This window comes from Capricornis sumatraensis, chromosome 1 (genome assembly GCF_032405125.1).
Source record: "Capricornis sumatraensis isolate serow.1 chromosome 1, serow.2, whole genome shotgun sequence".
Taxonomy (NCBI): domain Eukaryota; kingdom Metazoa; phylum Chordata; class Mammalia; order Artiodactyla; family Bovidae; genus Capricornis; species Capricornis sumatraensis.
In genome coordinates this window covers 80,350,416-80,372,820 of record NC_091069.1, presented here as the reverse complement: position 1 = coordinate 80,372,820, position 22,405 = coordinate 80,350,416, and the positions used below count along the sequence as shown (strand labels likewise).

The 22,405-nt window shown below is 38.9% G+C and overlaps 1 protein-coding gene across 1 annotated transcript in view; it reads left to right on the top strand.

Annotated features, from left to right (window-relative positions):
* PLEKHH2 (pleckstrin homology, MyTH4 and FERM domain containing H2) overlaps positions 1 to 17,856 on the top strand; it is an 89,830-nt gene extending 71,974 nt beyond the window's left edge. Inside the window, exons 24-29 of the mRNA XM_068977880.1 lie at positions 4,178 to 4,319; positions 11,277 to 11,422; positions 12,442 to 12,571; positions 13,336 to 13,422; positions 15,738 to 15,875; positions 17,396 to 17,856. Coding sequence (XP_068833981.1) covers positions 4,178 to 4,319; positions 11,277 to 11,422; positions 12,442 to 12,571; positions 13,336 to 13,422; positions 15,738 to 15,875; positions 17,396 to 17,578 — 826 coding nt within the window. The 3' untranslated portion in view covers positions 17,579 to 17,856. The remainder of the gene's footprint in view (positions 1 to 4,177; positions 4,320 to 11,276; positions 11,423 to 12,441; positions 12,572 to 13,335; positions 13,423 to 15,737; positions 15,876 to 17,395) is intronic.
* The last annotated feature ends 4,549 nt before the right edge of the window (positions 17,857 to 22,405 follow it).

Below are 22,405 nucleotides of genomic sequence, written 5' to 3'. Positions count from 1 at the left end.
GTCGGAAGCTAGTCATATTGAGACAGACTCAGGTCGGGTTCCCTGGGGCCTTTCCTATTCAAGATCTGTGGGTTTGATTTTCTGACTTGTTTATCATTCTGGGGACTCGTTAGTTCCTCTCCACATTCTCTCCAAATCCCTGTGTAGTTGTTGGAGCCCACACTGTTCCGTTAGGGGCTTGAGCCTATGATTCCTACAAGTTGTGTCCCTGTATGTGTGTCTGGAATTGTTTTTCTCTTCTGTGCCTATAGTGCTTCATATTCCCTTCCCAGGTGCAGTCTTCCTGGCATGCCAGAAATGATAGAAGATGCACTTTAGCTCTTCTTGTCTGTAGCCGTTTGAACATTTGGTTCTTTTTTCCCTCCTATTGTATTAGCAATTCAAACTTTAACCAAGAACCTTCCAATGGCTCAGTTCAGTTCAGTTCGCTTGCTCAGTCATGTCCGACTCTTTGCGACCCCATGAATCACAGCACACCAGGGCTCCCTGTCCATCACCAACTCTCGGAGTTCACCCAGACTCATGTCCATCGAGTCGGTGATGCCATCCAGCCATCTCATCCTCTGTCGTCCCCTTCTCCTCCTGCCCCCAATCCCTCCCAGCATCAGGGTCTTTTCCAATGAGTCAGCTCTTCGCATCAGGTGGCCAAAGTACTGGCGTTTCAGCTTCAGCATCAGTGCTTCCAATGAACACCCAGGACTAATCTCATTTAGGATAGACTGGTTGGATCTCCTTGCAGTCCAAGGGACTCTCAAGAGTCTTCTCCAACACCATGGTTCAAAAGCATCAATTCTTTGGTGCTCAGCTTTCTTCACAGTCCAACTCTCACATCCATACATGACCGCTGGAAAAAACCATAGCCTTGACTAGATGGACCTTAGGCGGCAAAGTAATGTCTCTGCTTTTGAACATGCTATCTAGGTTGGTCATAACTTTCCTTCCAAGGAGTAAGCGTCTTTTAATTTCATGGCTGCAATCACCATCTGCAGTGATTTTGGAGCCCCCCAAAATAAAGTCTGACACTGTTTCCACTATTTCCCCATCTATTTCCCATGAAGTGATGGGACCGGATGCCACGATCTTCGTTTTCTGAATGTTGAGCTTTAAGCCAACTTTTTCACTCTCCTCTTTCATTTTCATCAAGAGGCTTTTTAGTTCCTCTTCACTTTCTGCCACAAGGGTGGTGTCATCTGCATATCTGAGGTTATTGATACTTCTCCCGGCAATCTTGATTCCAGCTTGTGCTTCTTCCAGCCCAGCGTTTCTCGTGATGTACTCTGCATATAAGTTAAATAAGCAGGGTGACAATATACAGCCTTGACGTACTCCTTTTCCTATTTGGAACCAGTCTGTTGTTCCATATCCAGTTCTAACTGTTGCTTCCTGACCTGCATATAGGTTTCTCAAGAGGCAGGTCAGGTGGTCTGGTATTTCCATCTCTTGAAGAATTTTCCACAGTTGATTGTGATCCACACAGTCAAAGGCTTTGGCATAGTCAATAAAGCAGAAATAGATGTTTTTCTGGAACTCTCTTGCTTTTTCCATGATCCAGCAGATGTTGGCAATTTGATCTCTGGTTCCTCTACCTTTTCTAAATCCAGCTTGAACATCTGGAAGTTCACGATTCACGTATTGCTGAAGCCTGGCTTGGAGAATTTTGAGCATTACTTTACTAGCATGTCAGATGAGTGCAATTGTGTGGTAGTTTGAGCATTCTTTGGCAGTGCCTTTCTTTGGGATTGGAATGAAAACTGACCTTTTCCAGTCCTGTGGCCACTGCTGAGTTTTCCAAATTTGCTGGCATATTGAGTGCAGCACTTCACAGCATCATCTTTCAGGATTTGAAATAGCTCAACTGGAATTCCATCTCCTCCACTGGCTTTGTTCATAGTGATGCTTTCTAAGGCCCACTTGACTTCACATTCCAGGATGTCTGGCTCTAGGTGAGTGATCACGCCATCATGATTATCTGGGTCGTGAAGATCTTTTTTGTACAGTTCTGTGTATTCTTGCCACCTCTTCTTAATATCTCTGCTTCTTTTAGGTCCATACCATTTCTGTCCTTCATTGAGCCCATCTTCGCTTGAAATGTTCCCTTGGTGTATCTAATTTTCTTGAAGAGATCTCTAGTCTTTCCCATTCTGTTGCTTTCCTCTATTTCTTTGCATTGATCGCTGAGGAAGACTTTCTTATCTCTCCTTGCTATTCTTTGGAACTCTGCATTCAGATGCTTATGTCTTTCCTTTTCTCCTTTGCTTTTCACTTCTCTTCTTTTCATAGCTATTTGTAAGGACTCCCCAGGCAGCCATTTTGCTTTTTTGCATTGTTTTTCCATGGGGATGGTCTTGATCCCTGTCTCGTGTACAATGTCACGAACCTCCATCCATAATTCATCAGGCACCTTGTCTATCAGATCTAGTCTCTTAAATCTATTTCTCACTTCCACTGTATAATCATAAGGGATTTAATTTAGGTCATACCTGAATGGTCTAGTGGTTTTCCCTACTTTCTTCAATTTAAGTCTGAATTTGGTAATAAGGAGTTCACGATATGAGCCACAGTCAGCTCCCAGTTTTGTTTTTGCTGACTGTATAGAGCTTCCAGTGGCTACACTTAGCTAAATAAACCCTAGTGCATGATAGTTATGAATAAGACATAGTTCTTAACTTCAAGTGAAGGAAATATGCTAAGTACAAAAATGTTCACATGCCAGAAGAGGAGGGCTTTCATCTTAAATTTTATTCTTTTTGTTCTATATCCCTTTGCTGACATCATTTTGAATTGAGAATCTATTTCTGTTACCCAACCATGTTCTTCTACCAGTTAACAGTTTGCCATCATGCAGACACAGATAATTATTTTTTTCAAGAAGCCACTCTGAATGATGGCTCAGGCCAGTGATTCTTAAGCTGCTCTGAACAGAAAGAATTATCAGAGCAATGGGGAAGAGGTGCTTTTCAGAGTACACCCCCCCATGCTTCCCCTGAGATTCTGACCTGCTGCCCTCTCATTCTTGCTATTTGAGATAATTACCATGAGAAATTTTGTAACTGATGATAGTGTGTCCTCTCCTTCAAGTGGATGGGGAAAAAAGGCTGGAAATCCCGTTATAGTTAATTGAGCACACACCTGACAGATGCCGGATCTCAGTCTCTCTTTTCCTGCCTCGATGTTGTCATGACAGTGTTAAGGTGCGTCACTGTGCTGCTTACCCGCCCCACTGCCGCAGCATTTACAGTGTTTACAGGGCTCTCTGCCTGCTCTGTGGCCTGGAGTCAGAGCCTTAGAAACCTCATATAAAGAAGTGGCACAGGACTTCCCTCGTGGTCCAGTGGTTAAGAATCTTCCTTGCGATACAGAGGACACGAGTTCAATCCCTGGTTGGGGATCTAAGGTCCCACATGCCGCAGGGCAGCTAAGCTGGGGCCCTTACATCGCAACTAGAAGAGACTCCACGTGCCACAAGGAAAGATTTGAATGGTGCAAAAGAAGATTTGGCATGATGCATCTAAGATCCAACACGGCCAAATAAATAAATAAAATTTAAAAGAACAAAGAAACAGTACAGTGATTAAATACAGAGGATCACTGAATCGATGAAGAAAGACCTAGGCGAACAAAAGCCAGATCTTATTTCAACAAGTAATAATGATAGCCGGTAAACTATATTTGAGATCCTAGGGCTGTTTATCAGGATGTGGCCAAAAAAGAGTCAAAACATTTAAATGTGCAATTACTTTTAGATAGTGTACTATCTTTTAGATTCCTGGAGAAAACTGCCCCTATTTGACCATTTGATACTGATTTTTAATTGAAACGTTCATTTCCTATTCCCTGTTATATCCAAGGTGTGTAGGAAAGACCATGAGTGTTTTTAGAATTGGGTTTATACAGCCCACTGGTATCAGGTCCTTCCTCAGTAGCAGCTAAGGTATTTCAGAGCATAAAAATAGCACAGAAGCACCCCTCAAGCTCAGCTTCAGAGCAGTTTTTCTCAGTTTGCTGGTAAATGTTATAAAGAATGGAAATAGAGGTCATCAACAGATCGTAATGATCTAAGTTTGTATCACTGAGAGAACTATTGTTAGAACAACCCCATATCAGTCCTCTGGATTTCTCTTTACCTTCTTCTTTTGTAAGTATATCATTTAATAAAAAATTTCCTCTTTTTTTACAGATTATATTTCTCAATGCAAGTTCGAGGAGAGACTGATAGAGAAAAGTTGCTGTTAATGTATCAGACAAATGATCAAATAGTAAATGGACTTTTTCCTCTGAACAGGGACCTGGCATTAGAAATGGCAGCTCTTTTAGCTCAGGTAACTTCCATGCTATGTAGAGCAATGTTTTGTAAAGATAAAATACTAATTTCTTCACTGAATTAAACATACTAAAACAATATACCTTTCGTAATTGTTTAAATTCAATTTGCTGTGATTAACACCTTAAGAATTACAGGCGTTATGATTACAGTTTGACTCCCATTGCTGACAGTTGCAGTGATGCAGAATGAGACAACGTACCGTAAAGATAACCTAGTTTCTTAATTGCCTTGAAAGTATCCCACTAGGTTTTGCATTTAATAAAGGATTTTGAGTGTTGAGCTATGGGGTTGTGGATGCCTTGCTGAAAATGTTCAGTAACCAAGTAAAATCATTCTTTTAAAAAGCTAAAACATTTTCTTCTATTGATATATACCTGTTATGTCAATTAAGATTAAATTAAGATGACTATAAACCGTACGTGCAAATTAATAGTGACAATCAAAAAAATAAATATTGGTATTATTTGTCCCTCACATAGAAAGTGTTGGGGCCCAGGGCAGTCTGCCCCCAAATATGCCTCAGTGACATGTTGATTATTTTGAATTAAAGTTACTTTAGAAACAACTGGTGGGAAAAAAAATGATATATACTTAAAAAACACTCCAACCTCCCTCTTTTGCCCTAAAAGCTGAAAATAAATCTCCCATGTGAAGGTGTCCTCCCTCTAGGAGGAGGATAGAAAGCATCCTTGTCAGCAGTTAAGAATTCAAGGCTAAGAAAGCTGTATAAACAAACTGTTACTACTTCACTAGTCTTCTACCCCAAACACAAGGCTCTTTGTTTTGTTAGATCTTGGTAAATAATTGTTTCTTTGTCTAAAAATGATATATAAATAGCTCGCTTTGGTCATTTCAGGGGTTTTGTATCTATAAGTGGGCTTCCCTGGGGGCTCTTTGGGTAAAGAACCTGCCGGCCAATACAGGAGATGTAAGAGACATGGGTTCGATCCCTGGCTTGGGAAGATCCTCTAGAAGCGGACATAGCAACCGACTCCAGCATTCTTGCCTGGGGAATCTCATAGACAGAGGAGCCGAGGGGCTATTGTCCATAGGGTCACAAATAGTCAGCATGACTAAAATGACTTAGCATGCATACAGCGTATCTCTGAGACCTCTGTGCACTCAGTTGGTTAATTTCTCCTGATAATCGGTCTGGTGTCAGTTTAATTATTAGACCAAGTTAAAGTTCTCTAGATGGACAGTGGGGAGAAATCTTCCCCTCCCCAGCGGGAGATAGGCATTCTGGTGTGTCTACAGTCAAGAGGGACGTGTGCTTTGTCCTCTCCTCCATTCTGTCGTCATTTTCATGGTCCTGGGGATCTGCCAGAGCTCCAGCCATTACATCAGTGTTCCAGGCATCAGAATGGAGGAAGAACTGAAGAAGGGCATGCCTTCCTGCTTTTGAGAATCTTCCTAGCAGTTATATAGAACGTTTCCATTTATGTTTCTTTGGTCAAACTTAAGTCACCTGATCTTGCCAACCTACAAGAGACACTAGAAAATGTGGTCTCAGCTGGGCAGCAATGAGCGTTAAAGAATTCAAAGTTTTTATTACTCAGAAAGATAAGAGAATGGTCAGGAAAGGCAATGCAGAGTCTCTACCCCACCTGGGTCTCTGCATATTTTAATTAAGGGAAAATGATGTGTTGTTGGCTTAGATTCCCCAGGGTTTTTGGTCTCCTCACTCCTACCATCTCAAGACATCTTAGTCACTCTCTTCATTTTATCTACCACCTATGCCCGTGATTCCCAGAGCTTATCTCTCAGTTCATATTGCTTTCATGGGCTCCTTAAGTTCAGCATATCAGGAGCTAGTCGTCTTCCTTTTTCTTTCTTCACATTTGCATCTTCTCTGTGACATTGCCTCTGTTCCATCTGCCAGTTCAGTTCAGTTCATTCACTCAGTCATGTGCAAATCTTTGCAACCCCGTGTACTGCAGCACGCCAGGCTTCCCTGTCTATCACCAACTCCCTGAACTTGCTTAAACTCATGTCCATAGAGTTGGTGATGCCATCCAACCATCTCATCCTCTGTCACCCCCATCTCCTCTTGCCTTCAGTCTTTCCCAACATCAGGGTCTTTTCCAGTGAGTCAGTTCTTTGCATCAGGTGGCCAAAGTATTGGAGTTTCAGCTTCACCATCAGTCCTTGCAATGAGTATTCAGGACTGATTTCCTTTAGGATTGACTGGTTTGATCTCCCTGCAGTCCAAGGGACTCTCAAGAGTCTTCTCCAACACCACAGTTCAAAAGCATCAATTCTTTGGTGCTCAGCTTTCTTTATAGTCCAACTCTCACATCCATACATGACTACTGGAAAAAACATAGCTTTGACTAGATGGACTTTAGACCACAAAGTAATGTCTCAACTTTTTGATATGCTGTCTAGGTTGGTCATAACTTTTCTTCCAAAGAGCAAGCATCTTTTAATTTCATGGCTGCAATCACCATCTGCAGTGACTTTGGAGTCCAGAAAAATAAGTCTCTCACTGTTTCCATTGTTTCCCCATCTGTTTGCCATGAAGTGATGGGATGGGATGCCATGATCTTAGTTTTCTGAATGTTGAGTTTTAAACCAACTTTTTCACTTCTGCTCTTTGACCTTCATCAAGAGGCTGTTTAGTTCTTCTTTGCTTTCTGCCATAAGGGTGGTGTCATCTACATATCTGAGGTTATTGATATTTCTGCCGGCAATCTTGATTCCAGCTTGTGCTTCATCCAGCCTGGCATTTCACATGATGTACTCTGCATATATGTTAAATAAGCAGGGTGACAATATACAGCCTTGACACACTCCTTTCCCGATTTGGAACCAGTCTGTTGTTCCATGTCCTGTTCTAACTGTTGCTTCTTGACCTACATACACATTTCTCAGGAGACAGGTAAGGTGGTCTGATATTCCCGTCTCTTTAAGAATTTTCCACAATCTGCCAAGCAAGCTTCAAATCCAGGAATCACCCCTGCCGCTGCCCTCCCTCTCCCTTCCCCCCAGTCTCCGGGACCCTGTCCCTTCCTCTCCATGCTGACTGCCATTGCTGTGGTTCATCATATCCTGCCTGCTCTTCTGCATCAGGCTTCTAACTAATGTGTTTTTCTCTGGTCTGGTCCCCCACATACTTTTATTCTCCAAACAGAATCTAGAGAGATCGTTCCAGTTGCCTATTGCTTCATAGTAAATGACTCTAAGACTCAGCCCAAAATGACAGTTAGGGCAGGGATATGTAACGGCAGCTTGTCTCTGCTTCATATGGGATCACTAGGCATAACTTGTAGACTGGTTGTGGCTCTATAGCTTAGGGCTGAAAGGTTCGTTCACTCGCACATCTGGTAGCTGATGCTGGCTGTTATTTGGAACTTACGTCAATTGGAACACCTGCTTGTCCCCTCTTCAAGTGGCTGCTTGTGCTTCCTCACAGAATGGTGGTAGGGTGACAAGAGCAATGTCCCAGAAGAGACAATATGTGGAAGCTGCCATTTTCCTAAGGTTGGGCCTAGAAACTGTGCCATGGTGGTTTTTCAGGCAACACTGATAATACAGTAACTGGAATGTAGATACCGAAAAAACATGTGAATCACTGCGTCATTCCCTTGTTTACATGGAAGGACTGTCATGATCTAAACTCTTCTTGGCCTTGCCAAAGCTCATATCTTAATACTCTCTGTCTTGAACTTTATGGTCCTGAGTTGTATATGATTCACTTTTTCTTTCCTTTTATGCGTTACTTGTTTGTCTCCTCTGTTTAGATACCTCTGCTCCCATGCCTCTACCTGTTAACTTCAGCTGATCCTTTCATTTTTATCTTAGGTGTCACTCATACCAGAAACCTTTCTTGAATTCTTCCTGGATTGGTTAAATGTTCCTGTTAAGGTTTCGGTAATGCCTTGCATGTCTGTTACTGTCCTGACCCCAATGGCCTTCCTGAAAGCAAGGGCTCTCCTTAGTCATCTTTGTATCTAGCACAGTGCTTAACACATAGTCCATTCTCCACCATGTTCTTGGATGCATGAATAGTTGGTAATTTAGTTTACTTTCCTAGTAACTTTATGGTCATCAGACTCTAAAGCATTCATACTACACCTAGTATTCCGTTTTTGCGGTTTTAAAAAGCTGAGGAAAGAACTAAGTCACATATTTTCTTGGTGATAGGATTAGGAATAATTTCTTATCATGTGCTGGGCTTTGATTATCTGCTTATCTAGGCTTTGATTCTCTAACATCACAGAGGCTCTGTTAAAATCACTCTCATTTTTGCTAAAATTTAAGTTCGTTTTCTTAACACTTAATTTTGTGGAGAAAGAAAAAATTATCTCCCGGAAAAATTATCAAATTCTTTGGAGATACATACTTCTGATGTTTTAGATGAATTTTTGAAAGGAGTAGAAAGGTAAAACAATGCATCTAGAAAATTCTGAGCGCTTTACTAACTAAAAAGTATAATTTCTCCAGCTACAAAAGGAAAAGTAAATAATACCTCTGATCACTTCTTCAGAGTAGTTTTTGCAGAGATAAATGAAATACACTAAGGAAATCTGAGCTCTGTAGAAGATAAAGTTATTTCTGTTGTAATTTGAGTATTAGTAGGTCCTTGTTGATATTCTCTGTCTTAATCAGGAAGTTCTTGGAGCTGATGTTCTAATTGTATATGGTGTCTGGTAATGTGCCATGTTGATGTGAGGCATATGGGGAAAGCATGCATGCTCGGTTGCTAAGTATTTTCCCACTTTGTGCGACCCCATGGACTTCTTTTGAGGAGAAAATGGCAACCCACTCCAATATTCTTGTCTGGAGAATTCCATGGACAGACGAGTCCATGGGGTTGCACAGAGTCAGACACGACTGAGCAATTAATACACACACATGGACTATAGCCTGCCAGGCTCCTCTGTCCATGGAATTCTCCATGCAAGAAAGAATACTGGGGTGGGTTGCCATGCCCTCCTCCAAGGAATCTTCCTGACCCAGGGATTGAACCCACGTCTCTTATGTCTCCTGCATTGGCAGGCAAGTTCCTTACCACTCATACCACCTAGGAAGCGCCATATGGGGAATACCTAAGTTGACTCTCCAAATATTTGCAGTTAATTCTCCAAACATTTATTGTGATCATTCTGTGCTAAACAGTATGCCTGGGGCCAGAGAGAGTGACCTGGAACTTGAATATTCCATTACAGGGTTTCCTAACAGCCAGGGTTGCCTTAAATAGCTTACTATGTTTGTAACTATTGTTTATACAACTGCCATATCCTTGGAGGTTAAATCCTGGTTTAAGGGTTCACAGCTAGCTGTGCTGAGTACTGTCTACTGATAGGTGGGGACAATGAAAAGCTTGCTCTGGGGGCAGGATTTCAGTGTATTTGAAGAGCAGATGGACAGCTTTTATTTGGTGTAAGGAAATTAGGATAATACCTCACGAGATGGTGAAAGACAGGGAAACCTGGTGTGCTACAGTCCATGAGGTCGCAGAGTTGGATCGGACTGAGCAACTGAACAACAACTGATTAGAGAGGAGATGGGAGTGAAAAAGTTGAACAGCAAAGCCAGACCAAGAACAGGGAACCTAGAAAATTATAGGAATTGACTGTAAGAGCAAAGCTCAGCTGAGGAATTTAGACAGTAGCTGGTCAGAGTAAGAACTAGATAAGAGAAGTCACAGGAGTCAAGTCTCAGAGGCATGTTGTGCCAACAGCTTACCTGGAGACAGAGAGACCCTTTTGAGATGGAGAACCAGTGCTTTCTGTAGGACCATCTCAGTCATGATGGAATCCTCCATCTGCTTGCTGAGGTGTGTTATAGGTAAGGATGTGGATGTTCAATGTGCCTCCCACCCCATCTCGCTCCTTGAACCCTCTTTGGTACCATATACAAAGAAAGCACTTAACACAGTTTATCACAAGTATATATTTATTCTTCAGTCTCCTCTACCAGACAGTAAACTCTCTGAGGACAGGAACTGTGCTCAACTTTTTTCTCTCTCATATAAATTAGCACAGTGCCTGACATATAATGAGAACTCAGTACAGGTTTGGATGAATGAATGGGTGGGAGAGTGGATGGAGAGAGGGAAGGATAGATGGATGGATGGTTTGATGGGTTGGTAGAGGGGTGGCATCTGTATAGTCTGTTAATAGAAATAAGGATTGAACATTCTTTCATTCAGGGAAAAAAGGTAGTGAAGGGCATTGTTTCCAGAAAAAACTGAGCAATAGTTTGAGGGGATGCATACAGTCACAATTACGGAGAAAATCTAGGAAGTGATGAGAATGTAGTACTTGCTCCCATTATATTCAGTAGAGACCCTTAAAAAGTGCAAGTAATACTTTAAAAAGATTTTTCATACCTTTATATCTATTTTTCATTTCTAACTGATTTTTGCCTTATTATCACCAACCAAAATTGTACCTTTAAAATGAAAAATTATCTAGTTTTGTTACAGGCAATAGTAGAGTTAAGTGACCTTGAGCAAATACTGTACTGTCAGATTTTAGCCTAGGATGATTAATGTAGAAATGAAACTATATTGTATCATGTTAGTCAGTCGTGCCCAACTCTTTGCAACTCTGTGGACTGTAGCCCTTCAGGCTCCTCTGACCATGGGATTTCCCAGGCAAGAATACTGGAGTGAGTTGCCATTTCCTTCTGCAGGGGATCTTCCCAACCCAGGAATCAAACCTGGGTTTCCTGCTTTGCAGGCAGATTCTTTACCAGCTGAGCCACCAGGGAATCCCACATGGAATGCTTGAATTACAGACTTGTTTCATAATTAAACTTCAAATGAAATTTAGATTTAAATAATAGTATTTTTATATGATTACAAATTCCATAGTCACACAGTCATGACAAATAGATTTATATGTTGTATGTTACAGTGTTTAGAAAAAAAATAAAACTAATTTTCTTTCTAAAAATTCTTTTAAAATATCCTCTATTTTCTCTTTTTTGGGTTTCCAATTAGGTGGAGATTGGAGATTTTGAAAGACCTTTTTCCACTCCAGCAGGTCATGTTACTAATCAGTGCAAAGCGAATCAAACTCTAAAACAAGTCATAGAGAAATTTTATCCTAAAAGGTATAGAGATGACTCTTCTGAAGAACAGCTAAGGTAAAGAACTATTTAAAGGGCAGATATGCACTAGTTTTTCAGGGATATTTTTCTGTACAAATTTTAAAGGTGAAAAAAATTATATGTAACGATTTGCTCAAGATTTTTAAAATACTGTTGAATACCAAGAAGTTATAGTTGTTTTTATTTGAGATGTGCTTGGAAACCTTAGTGGCTAGATTTAAACTTTTTCAATAAGAAAAAAATGTGCCTTAAGATCCTCTTTTTATTTGATCTTATTCATTCTTGTCCAAATTAACCTTGCTAATAAATAAAAGGAAAAAATTGGCTAATAGGTTTAATTTTATGAAATATTTACCTACCAAAAATTTTTTACCTCTTAGGGTATTCCATTAAAAACAAATCGGAATAAAAATAAAGTATCTTCTTACACAAAGTTTTTTAATAAAAATTTTTAATTCCACTCTATTAATTTGGAGTTTTGATTTTTGAAAACTTATAAAGAAAAGGCATAGATTCAAAAATAGAGGCAAATCCAAATTCACCATGAAGTTTTTTAAAATAGAAACATTTGTGATTAGTCTGTTGTCTCTGTAGAATAAGTGGTTGCCTTCATGATTTAAGAGTTTCCCCTGTACCCAGCATCTATCTCTCCAAGCCTGAGTGACAGCACCTAAATTCCAGCGTTGGGGATTCATTCCTCAGTCTCCAATTCTTGTACTTCTTTAAAAATGAAAGTAATTCCCATGAGATTCTAGGCTAATTATGCAAAGGTTTGATGTTAGCTTATCAGATTTTAAATTTTTACCTTAAGGGAATGGGGAGCAGGGAACCTAGGTCATACTGAGAGCACTAACAAATAGGGGAATTTGGTGAAAGGAATGCTACACAAAGGACAAGGGGTGGACAGTGGTTAGATGGGTGCCACTAAACCACAGCGTCCCCTGGGTAGCATCCCCTGGGTAGCTCTCCCAGTGGTGTCTACCATTGGGTCAAGGAGAGCTTTATCGTGGGAGGATGATACACTGTTTGTGTTTTTGTTCTTTTTTTTTTTTTAGGCAGCTTTGCCAGCGACTGTCAACCAGGTGGATGGCCCTCCGAGGACACAGTGCTGCTGATTGTGTGCGAATCTATTTGACAGTAGCCAGGAAGTGGCCATTCTTTGGTGCCAAGCTATTTCTTGCAAAAGTAAGAAATGGTAGGGGGAGGCTATCCAGTTGAGTAGAATATAAAGTGGTAACCGTAACCCCAGGTTTAGTATATTCAACTTTTAAAAGAAAATAAGGGAATTTCCAACAATATAAAGAAAACCATGAAAGGACACTGAGGAAAGAGCAGGAAAGCCATCAGCGTCTCTGTCTTTTCCCTTCTGCTCCAGTTTACCCTGCCAAAATCATTTCTTACACTCAGAAGGCTTAATCAGTAGACTGAAGACAGCCCTTTAGCTCTGCTTTCTTCTCTTTATTCATTCATCCATCCACTCATTTACTCTGTCACTCATTTGTATTATTTAGTAATTAGGAATTTTGTTTGCCAGACACAGAGCTGAGCTCTAGGGATACAGAAGCCCATAGTTTCAGATAAGTTATCTCACACTTTCAGGAACTCGCAACCAGTGTTGCAATAGGTCTGGAAACCACTGATGGTTAAGAGTAACATGACACTGAGGAAGGAGAGACAAACCCTGCTGGGGGTTAGATTAGGTGGCCTGTCCAAATACACGTGTTAATAAATAACAGATTTGGGTCTCAAACCCAAATTCAAGAGCCAAATTTGGGTCTCCTAATTCACTGTTCTTTCCATTATACCACACTGTCTACTCCTCAAGTGAGATTTTTAATAATAAGATATTGTTGCTGTTGTTCTTAGAAATGTCATACTGCATTTAGACTAAAACATTTCTGTAATTTTGTTTAGCATCTATTATAGAGTATATTTTTACCTCTTCATAGCCCATAACCCCATCGTCCCTTGGAAGTACGTTCATGTGGCTGGCTGTACATGAGGATGGTTTAAGCATCTTAGAATACAACTCCATGGTAAGATTAAGTTTTGCATTGAGTCAACTATTTCCATTGCTCAGTATTCCATAAACAGAAGGTAATGATACCTTAATCTTATTTTTCTTATACACAGAAAAATATCCTTCCTAATACTATATCATGAAGTCATTTTATGAATACAACCGTGATTATAATTTCATCTTTTAAAATAAGATTAGACAAGCTATGTATTGAGTATGAGAAAAATATTAAGATACCATGACTAAATTGCAGTCACGGTTGTATTTGTAAAATGACCACTCATTTATAATGTTCAGAAGGTGGCTTCCTGTGTAAAATAACATTAAGATAACATATCTCTTGAAGATAACATTAAGGTATAACATTAAGTTATAACATTAAGATAACATTAAGATATCTCTTGAAGATAACATTAAGGTAGAAACTTCAGTTAGCAGAATTTTAAGTTCGGTTTCACTAAAACTTCTGTGACAATTTCTGTACTTTCCCATAGTATTGCTTACCCATTCACTTGTACATATACAGTATCTTTAGAGTTATTTACATGATTATAAAGTCAAACTGTGATTTCTATTTATTCATTTATCTGAAATTCACTTTATTTTCTATCATATTATATATATATCAGATTACTTTTAAAAAATCTTTTTTAACCTGGTGGACAGGGATCACTCAATTCACCTGGTAGATGTAATGGGCTCTCCTACTTGTGGCTATAGTCAGAATCACTGAGAATTTCTCGGAAATGAGACTGTCCTTTAGTGTTTTAGTTACTGTTTCTCCTTATAACTGTTGGAAACTCTTTGAAGGCGTTTATATTTCTTGAATGGGCTTCCCTATGGTTCAGCGGTAAAGAATTTGCCTACAGTGCAGGAACCACAGGCTGCATCGGTTCGATCTCTGGGTCGAGAAGATCCCCTAGAGGAGGGCATTGGCAACCCACTCCAGTGTTCTTGCCTGGAGGCTCCCATGGACAGAGGAGCCTGGTAGGCTACAGTCCATAGGGTTACAAAGAGTTGGACATGACTGAAGCGACTTAGCATGGCATGGCATGTTTCTTGAAGGCCTTTTAGTTCTTGAATAAATAATCTGAAGATAGATTATAAAACCAGTGACTTAAAGTCAACAAGAATTATACACCAGTGTTGAGTTACCTTAGCCAAGTAAACCAGTTTGTTGATTCTGAGAGATGGACGTACAGCGGAGGAGGTGTCCAGTACTGGGATGATCTGCTCCAAGTCTTGCAAGCTAATCATTAAATACACAGATTCCTTTCCTTTTAGGCTGTACATCTTTGAATTATATTTTAAAAATTGTTTTAGTAACACATTGGGAAAAAGTATTTGCTGCATGTATGACAAAGGGTTGTTATCCTTTAGGAACGTGGATGTTTTTCCAGATAGTAAAGAAATGATGAACATAGCAATAGACAAATGGGCCAAGGCAGTTCACAGAAGAAATACTAATATTCAGTAAATATTTAGATGTTAATCTCACCATCAAGTAAATTCAGTTTAATACAGTGAGATTCTACTTGTCACCAATCAGATTGGCAGAACTTCAAACAAATTGATGGTATCTTGTGTTATCAAAACTGCAAAACCCTGGAAATGTAAATGGGTATAATGTTTCTGAGTTTCGAAAGCTTACTTTTTTGAGATAGCAATTTTAGCTGTTGAGGTTTATAACCATAGAAATAATTATGTGTATTATGAAATATGTCCCAATATTCACTGGAGTAAGTAAATATTCACTGAAGTAAGATAGTAACAAAAAAATTTAAATATTCTTCAATAGATTAGTTAAATAATGTCTGTCTATAAAATCTAAATAAATGTCTATAAAATCATTTAAAATGATTTTATACAATAGCAAGTATGTTTGGTGTCATGGAAAGATGTTCATAACATGCTATTAAGTTAAAAGAAGCAGAAAGTTAAAAAATAAGTAGTGTACTTGGTACTCCTTATGTTTACATATATCAAGAGCTGTTTATCAGGGTGAACTATATGGATTTGCCAATATTTGACCATTTTTTTACCTTAAAAAAGCATCAGGTTCATATGATTCAACCAGATAGGTAGATAGGCAGTTAGATAGACAGATAGAAATCTTTAAGGACAAATACAGTGTAAATGCTATGTAAATAGTTACTGGTACACAGCAAATTCAAGTTTTGCTTTTTGAAACTGTATGGAATTACAAACATTTTCCATCTACAGTTGTTTTCCATCTGTATCAGCATCTTAATGGAGATATATATTATTAATCATCTCTCATCTTTCTCTGAAAATAGTGTATAACATATTTACTTTTTTTTCTCTTTGAAGAGGTTAATAGTCAGCTATGTATACAAGAGTCTAATGACCTTTGGAGGTTATCAAGATGATTTTATGGTAGTCATTAACAATGCACATTCAAAGGAGAAACCAACAGAGAAATTGATTTTTGCTATGGCAAAACCCAAGGTGAGTAGAAGCCTTTATGCTAACTTTTTTATGCTAGTTTTTCTCACACTAAAATATTTATTGTGTGAAGACTTAAGTTCTTGATGGGAAAACAAACTCTATTAATCATACAATCATAGGTCTAAATTTTGGCTTACATCTTCTCCCTAAGCCTTGGTTTCTTCATCTAAAAAATGGTATAATGTTCCTTTTATTTTTTCTGAATTAAGTGAGGAATCATGAAGTGTTTAGCCCAGACTTTCCTGGTAGTCTAGTATTTGGGAGTCTGCCTGCCAATGCAGGGGACATGGGTTCAATCTCTGGTCTGGGAAGATTCCGCATGCTGTGGGGCAACTCAGCCTGTGCTCCATGACTGCTGAGCTAGAGCCCGTGTTCCACAAAAAGAGAAGCCATGGCAACGAGAAGCCCACGAACCCCACCAGAGATTAGCCCTCACTTGCCCCAACTAGACAAAGCCCACAGAGCGATAAAGATCCAGCACAGCCAAAACTTAATGAACTAATTACTTTTAAAACATAAAATGTTTAGCTCAGTGCCTGGTGTACAGAAAGATAAAAATAAGTGGTCCTGGCATAAGCTGTTATTGTCACGTATTTTATATGCATTATCTTATTTACTTGGAATAATTCACTTAATGGACTCATTAGTGAGAAGAGTGAGGTTTTCAAATTAAGACATACTTGTTTCTTTACAATTTTAACAAGCTATGTAGTTTTAAGATCTCTAAATAAAAGCAATAAATAAAAGGGCTGCATTCTAACATTTGATTCCAATTTTAGGGAAAAGAATGAGAAACTAATTTTTCTAAAACTTTGTCTTAAAATTATCAACTAAAAGAGACTACTTTTTTAGAATCTGAAGCCTTAAAAAATGGCATATATGTTTCTTAATTAAATCTATACTTAAGTGAAGGCAGACAGTAAGTGCAGAAGATCATGGCACACTTCAGTTTAAATAAAAAGTTAATATAATACACTGAATTTCTTATTCACGTGTTCACAAGTATGGCTTTAAGATAACTGACAGAATTCTACTCTTGTCACATTTTCTAATGTTGCCACTAAATTTGACTTTTTTTTTAAGTACTACTTTCTGCTGGTTTAAGTAATGGAAAAATAGATGGTGCTGAACATGTAAGTACAGTTGATTCTTGAACAATACAGGTATGAACTGCACAAGTCCACTTATACATAGATTTTTTTTCAATTGTAAATACTATATTACTACACGATCCATGGTTAGTTGAATCCATGGATGTGGAACTACGGATTCAGAGGAACCGCGGCTACAGAGGGGCGCTGCAAAGTTACACACAGATTTCTGACTGCTCAGAGTGTCAGGGCCCCTAAGCCCTGTGTTGTTCAAGGGTCAGCTGTACTCCACTGTTTGATCTGGTTGAAAGGGAATTCTGGTGGCCTGGGCACTTGCAGATGGAGACCACTCGTGGCCAACCCTTCACTCTCTTTGGAAAATGATGAGAACTTCTCAAAAGGATAACAATTCCACTTTTCTTGTTTTAGATTCTTGAAATCACCCTTTTGATCGCCAGCTACATAAACAACTTCTACCAGCAAAAGGCAGTTCACCACCTCTCTGCTCCAGCCCTGCTCTCAGCTCAGACCCAGGGTTTCCAAGCCAGGGTGATGGGAAGCCAGCCCCTTCTGGCAAGCAGCAGACCAACCAAAGGCCCCACTTTGCTCTGAAAGCTCATAAACATCTCCCCCTGTCTTCTAAGCAGTGGCTGCATCAGCTCCAAATAAGTTCATTTACATCCTGGCAGCATGACACCCACACAGTAGTAGTCCATTCTTTAAAAATAATGGGAGTTGCTCTCTTCCATTTGATTCATAAATATTCAAATAAATGCTTATAATAAAACTTACACACACACACATAAAACCTAAACAAATTTTCCCACATGCTGATTTTCTTTTAGCTTAACTGGGTTAGAATTTGCCATTTTTTTCCATCGCCTTTGCCATCAGACACATCAAAGCTATTTTTCTCTTAAAATAAAATATTCTAGCAGTCTTTAGAAAGGGAGTTTCAAGGGAGTTTTGCCAAACTCATTTGGCAAACCAGTTGATTATTTGGACATGCTCACTGCCAAAAAATTATGTACTATAATTAAATGTGCTTTTAATTAATGATATGGTATTTAGAAAGAAGTAAAGTATCCAATTTAAGAAACAGCTGCTGGGTAGTGTTGAAGGGTAAGTTTTTAGTTCTATGAATCACTGTGTGAAAAAGCAGGCGCTGAATCCCGGGGATGGCAGAGCCTGGTGGGCTGCCATCTATGGGGTTGCACAGAGTTAGACACGACTGAAGCGACTTAGCAGCAGCAGCAGCAGGTAACCAGAACCTCCAGTGTGGTTTTAGAAAGTATACCCTGTCACCTTTTCAGATCACTGGAGTGTAAAACTTAAAATGAAACATTGATTCCTGACATTCCTTGGCTATCAACATAACCCAAGTTCACTGGAATATTGCCCACATTTCATTCCATTGGTGCTGGGTCATTTTGACCTTGCTTTGTTAAATAATAGTATCTTTGAAAACAAAGAAATTTTAAAGCTTTGCTTCATATAGTCTTTTAAATTATAGTTTGAAAATAAATTCCCCAAAATATTTTTTTTTAAAAAAAAGAGAAAGTAACTCTTCTTCAAAGGAGATAAATTTTAGTTGAGTCTAGAAACCTATTGCTTTACTAGGTTACATAAATGGTCAGTACATTCCAGTTTGTGTCAAAATAAAGTACTTAATATTATTCATGATGAAAATGAAACTGTGATAAGACATGAAAATTATATTGTAAAACTGTTTAATTGAAATAGTAATCATGAGTATACTTAATTTTATTTATGTGTAGAATATTTTTTATTTATATTTTGGACGTATATTTATCACTTTCTGTATGGTATTTTTTTAACCAGTTGGGGGAAAAAAGTTAGCTGCTGAATTAATTTGTTGGCGAGCCTTCTTGTTTTCTTTTTTGCTGCTTTCTCCCTGTGGCAATGTACTGTTCTCACACTAAGCCTTTTAAAAATGTTCCATCCTACGTTAGCATCCTTAGAAAGATCAGACCCAAGAAATACACTGATCAAGTAAGATTGTGCTTTACTGATAATGACAAAGGTCGAAACCACCCATAGAAATACATTGCCATTTACTAGTTCTCCTAATCTTTTGAGCCACAGCCACTCACTGTGTAAGCAAATTAATTTTTGAGAATAAACTGGTTACCAGTTTGGGATGACGCTCAGGCACCTTTTGGCTGGGATACAGTAGAGTTTCTGAGTTCCCAGAAAACCATTTAATAATCATTAGTTGGTGAGCCAGAGGCTTGGCAGAGCTGTTACATATGTATGAGGACTTTATTCTCAGGCAGTAGTTAGTTCACCATGTGCTAAGCCCCCCCCTAAAATCTTCTAATTTAAATGAATAGTGAAGGCTCAGCTTAAATGGTAGTACCCTAGACTTGGCATTTATTTTTGATAGAGCAGAGATAAAATATTTTGATGGAAAGAAATCAATTTTCTGTAACTGATGTGAAAATTTTATTTTCTGGGAAATTACTTTTATATAGCCATTTAAAAATTCAAAGTATGTTATTATGATTGGTTACAAGAGAATAATGTTACATGTTTAATTGTAATATTTGTCTCCTATCATTTTCCTCCCTTTCAATCATAATAAATGATTTACAAAACCCATTTCAAGCATTATCTTTTGAATAATCTTCAAGAAATACCTAATGTTTTCATTGTCAAAGCTGAAGTGTACTACTAGTGAAAATGGTAGTTATTACCTCCTTCTCCTGCACTCGTGCTTTGTCTTCTGTGTTGCTTTCCTTTATCCATATAAAAAGAAGCTGTGTGGACAAATTGTAATTATCATATATATATGTGCTCATTGACATATATACAATATGTATAAATCATGACGTTCTCCCATGATTTCGTAATAAGCTCCTTATAGGTAAGTTGATTGGACTGTGTCTAAAATTTTATTTTAAATGTTCTAGATTTGTGTCTGTGTGTGTCCTTGAAGTCAAATACTGCCATAGCTTAGAAATGAATTTAACTGTCAATTTACAGGAAAAGTTAGTCACAACTTACAAAGTCTTGGCTTGAAAAAAGTGTTTGTTAGTGGTTGTTTGGACATTTTTTTCCATAGAAAAAAATACATGGTAGTCAGGCTCCTGGAACAATACTTGTAGCCCATAATTGTACTGAAGTATATAATCCTGAAGAATTAGCCACCATGGATAATCCTATTTTTCTAGAAAAAGGCTTTAAGTGTTGTGGGATGCGAAGAACACATTTCACCCACCCTGCTCCCACCCCCAGCTGTCATGGAATTTGGACTTCTCATTGCTGAGTCTCTGGGCTGATTCCTGTGGACCAAAGGCTTTGGGAATGTGGGGACTGAGGAAGCGAAAATGAGGAGCTGGACCAGCAAGGTGAAGCAGCTTTTCCGCTAACTGGTTCATGCAGGGACCTCATCTCCCCTCTCATTTCCCCTTATTCTCTTTTCCCTAAAGGAAGAAAAGGATTTTACTGCTACAGAGTACTTCATTTAGCAGGAAATATTGCCAGTTTCCCTCAGAGAAGGAAAGACTTGATTTTCTTAATGCTTGTTTGAAAAATTCCATAGAAGGATTCTGATTAGCTCAACTCATGTTTAACTTTAAACACTCATATTAGGAGAGCACTTAATTATTAAAACTCTATATAGTGGAAACTTATGCAGCCATCAAAGCTATGTTTGTTATGCATTTTTGAAAAATTGATACAGGAAAACAGATATTGAAATCAGAATGTTAATTATACAGAAAAACCTCAGCTCTATGAGCAAAAAAGATTGGAATGAAAAACATCAAAATGTTGTTGTTACTTCTGGCATTTGCTTATTATACCCTCTTTGTTTTTTTCTGTATACTATTTTTTCTACAAAAAAATAAGGAAAATATATTAAAACTCTGTCACTTTCTGGGCTATTTTTAATAGCCTCCATACACGACTTCCAGACTCTGAAGCATCTTTCAAACAGAAACAAAAAATTATCTCACTGAACTAAAGTCTAGTCATGTTGTTGTTATTGTTCAGTAGCTAAGTCATATCCAGCTGTTTGTGACCCCATGGACTGCAGCCTCCTTGTCTATCACTTTCTCCTGAAGTTTGCCCAAGTTCAAGTCCACTGAGTTGGTGTTGCTTTCCAACCATCTCATCCTCTACCGCCCTCTTCTCCTTTTGCCTTCAATCTTTCCCAGCATAAGGGTCTTTTCAGCTTTCAAACTGTGGTGCTGGAGAAGACTCTTGAGACTCCCTTGGACAGCAAGGAAATCAAACTGGTCTTACAAGAAAGCAACCCTGAATACTCATTGCAAAGTGTAATGCTGAAGCTCCACTACTTTGGCCACCTGATACAAACAGCCAACTCGCTGGAAAGGTCTAATCATGGCACACCCCTATTTGAAATCTTTGGTTTCTCATAACCAACACAGTAAAATCCAGATTGCAAGACCTTTCACGGTAGTCCAATCTACCTACCTAGCTTACTCTCCCACCTTAGCCCCACCAGACACCTCTACCCCAAACTATTCACAGGTCACTGAATATACTCTGCCCATACCTTTACCTTTCATGTAATTGCTCATTTCATTCAGCAAGCAGCATAAAAATTATCTCCTCCTCCATCACCATCACTGAAATCTGTGAGTCTTCTTGGGCTGATCCAGAAGAGGAGCTCTAATCTTTGTATACTCAAACAATTTCATCTACCATGGAAAGTCACTTTATTTGTCTAAATATGAAGCCTAATGGCAGAAAGTGAAGAAGAACTAAAGAGCCTCTTGATGAAAGTGAAAGAGGAGAGTGAAAAATTTGGCTTAAAGCTCAACATTCAGAAAACTAAGATCATGGCATTCAGTCCCATCACTTCATGGCAAATAGATGGGGAAACAATGGCTGACTTTATTTTGGGGGACTCCAAAATCACTGCAGATGGTGATTGCAGCCATGAAGTTAAAAGACGCTTACTCCTTGGAAGGAAAGTTATGATCAACCTAGACTGCATATTAAAAAGTAGAGACATTACTTTGTCCGCAAAGGTCCATCTTAGTCAGGGTATGGTTTTTTCAGTAGTCATGTATGGATGTGAGAGTTGGACTATAAAGAAAGCTGAGCACAGAAGAATTGATGCTTTTGAACTGTGGTGTTGGAGAAGACTCTTGAGAGTCCCTTGGACTGCAAGGAGATCCAACCAGTCCATTCTGAAGGAAATCAGTCTTGGGTGTTCATTGGAGGGACTGATGTTGAAGCTGAAACTCCAATACTTTGGCCACCTGATGCGGAGAGCTGACTCATTTGAAAAGACCCTGATGTTGGGAAAGATTGAAGGCAGGAAGAGAAGGGGACGACAGAGGATAAGATGGTTAGATGGCATCACTGACTAAATGGACATGAGTCTGGGTGAACTCCAGGAGTTGGTGATGGATAGGGAGGCCTGGTGTGCTGCAGTTCATGGGG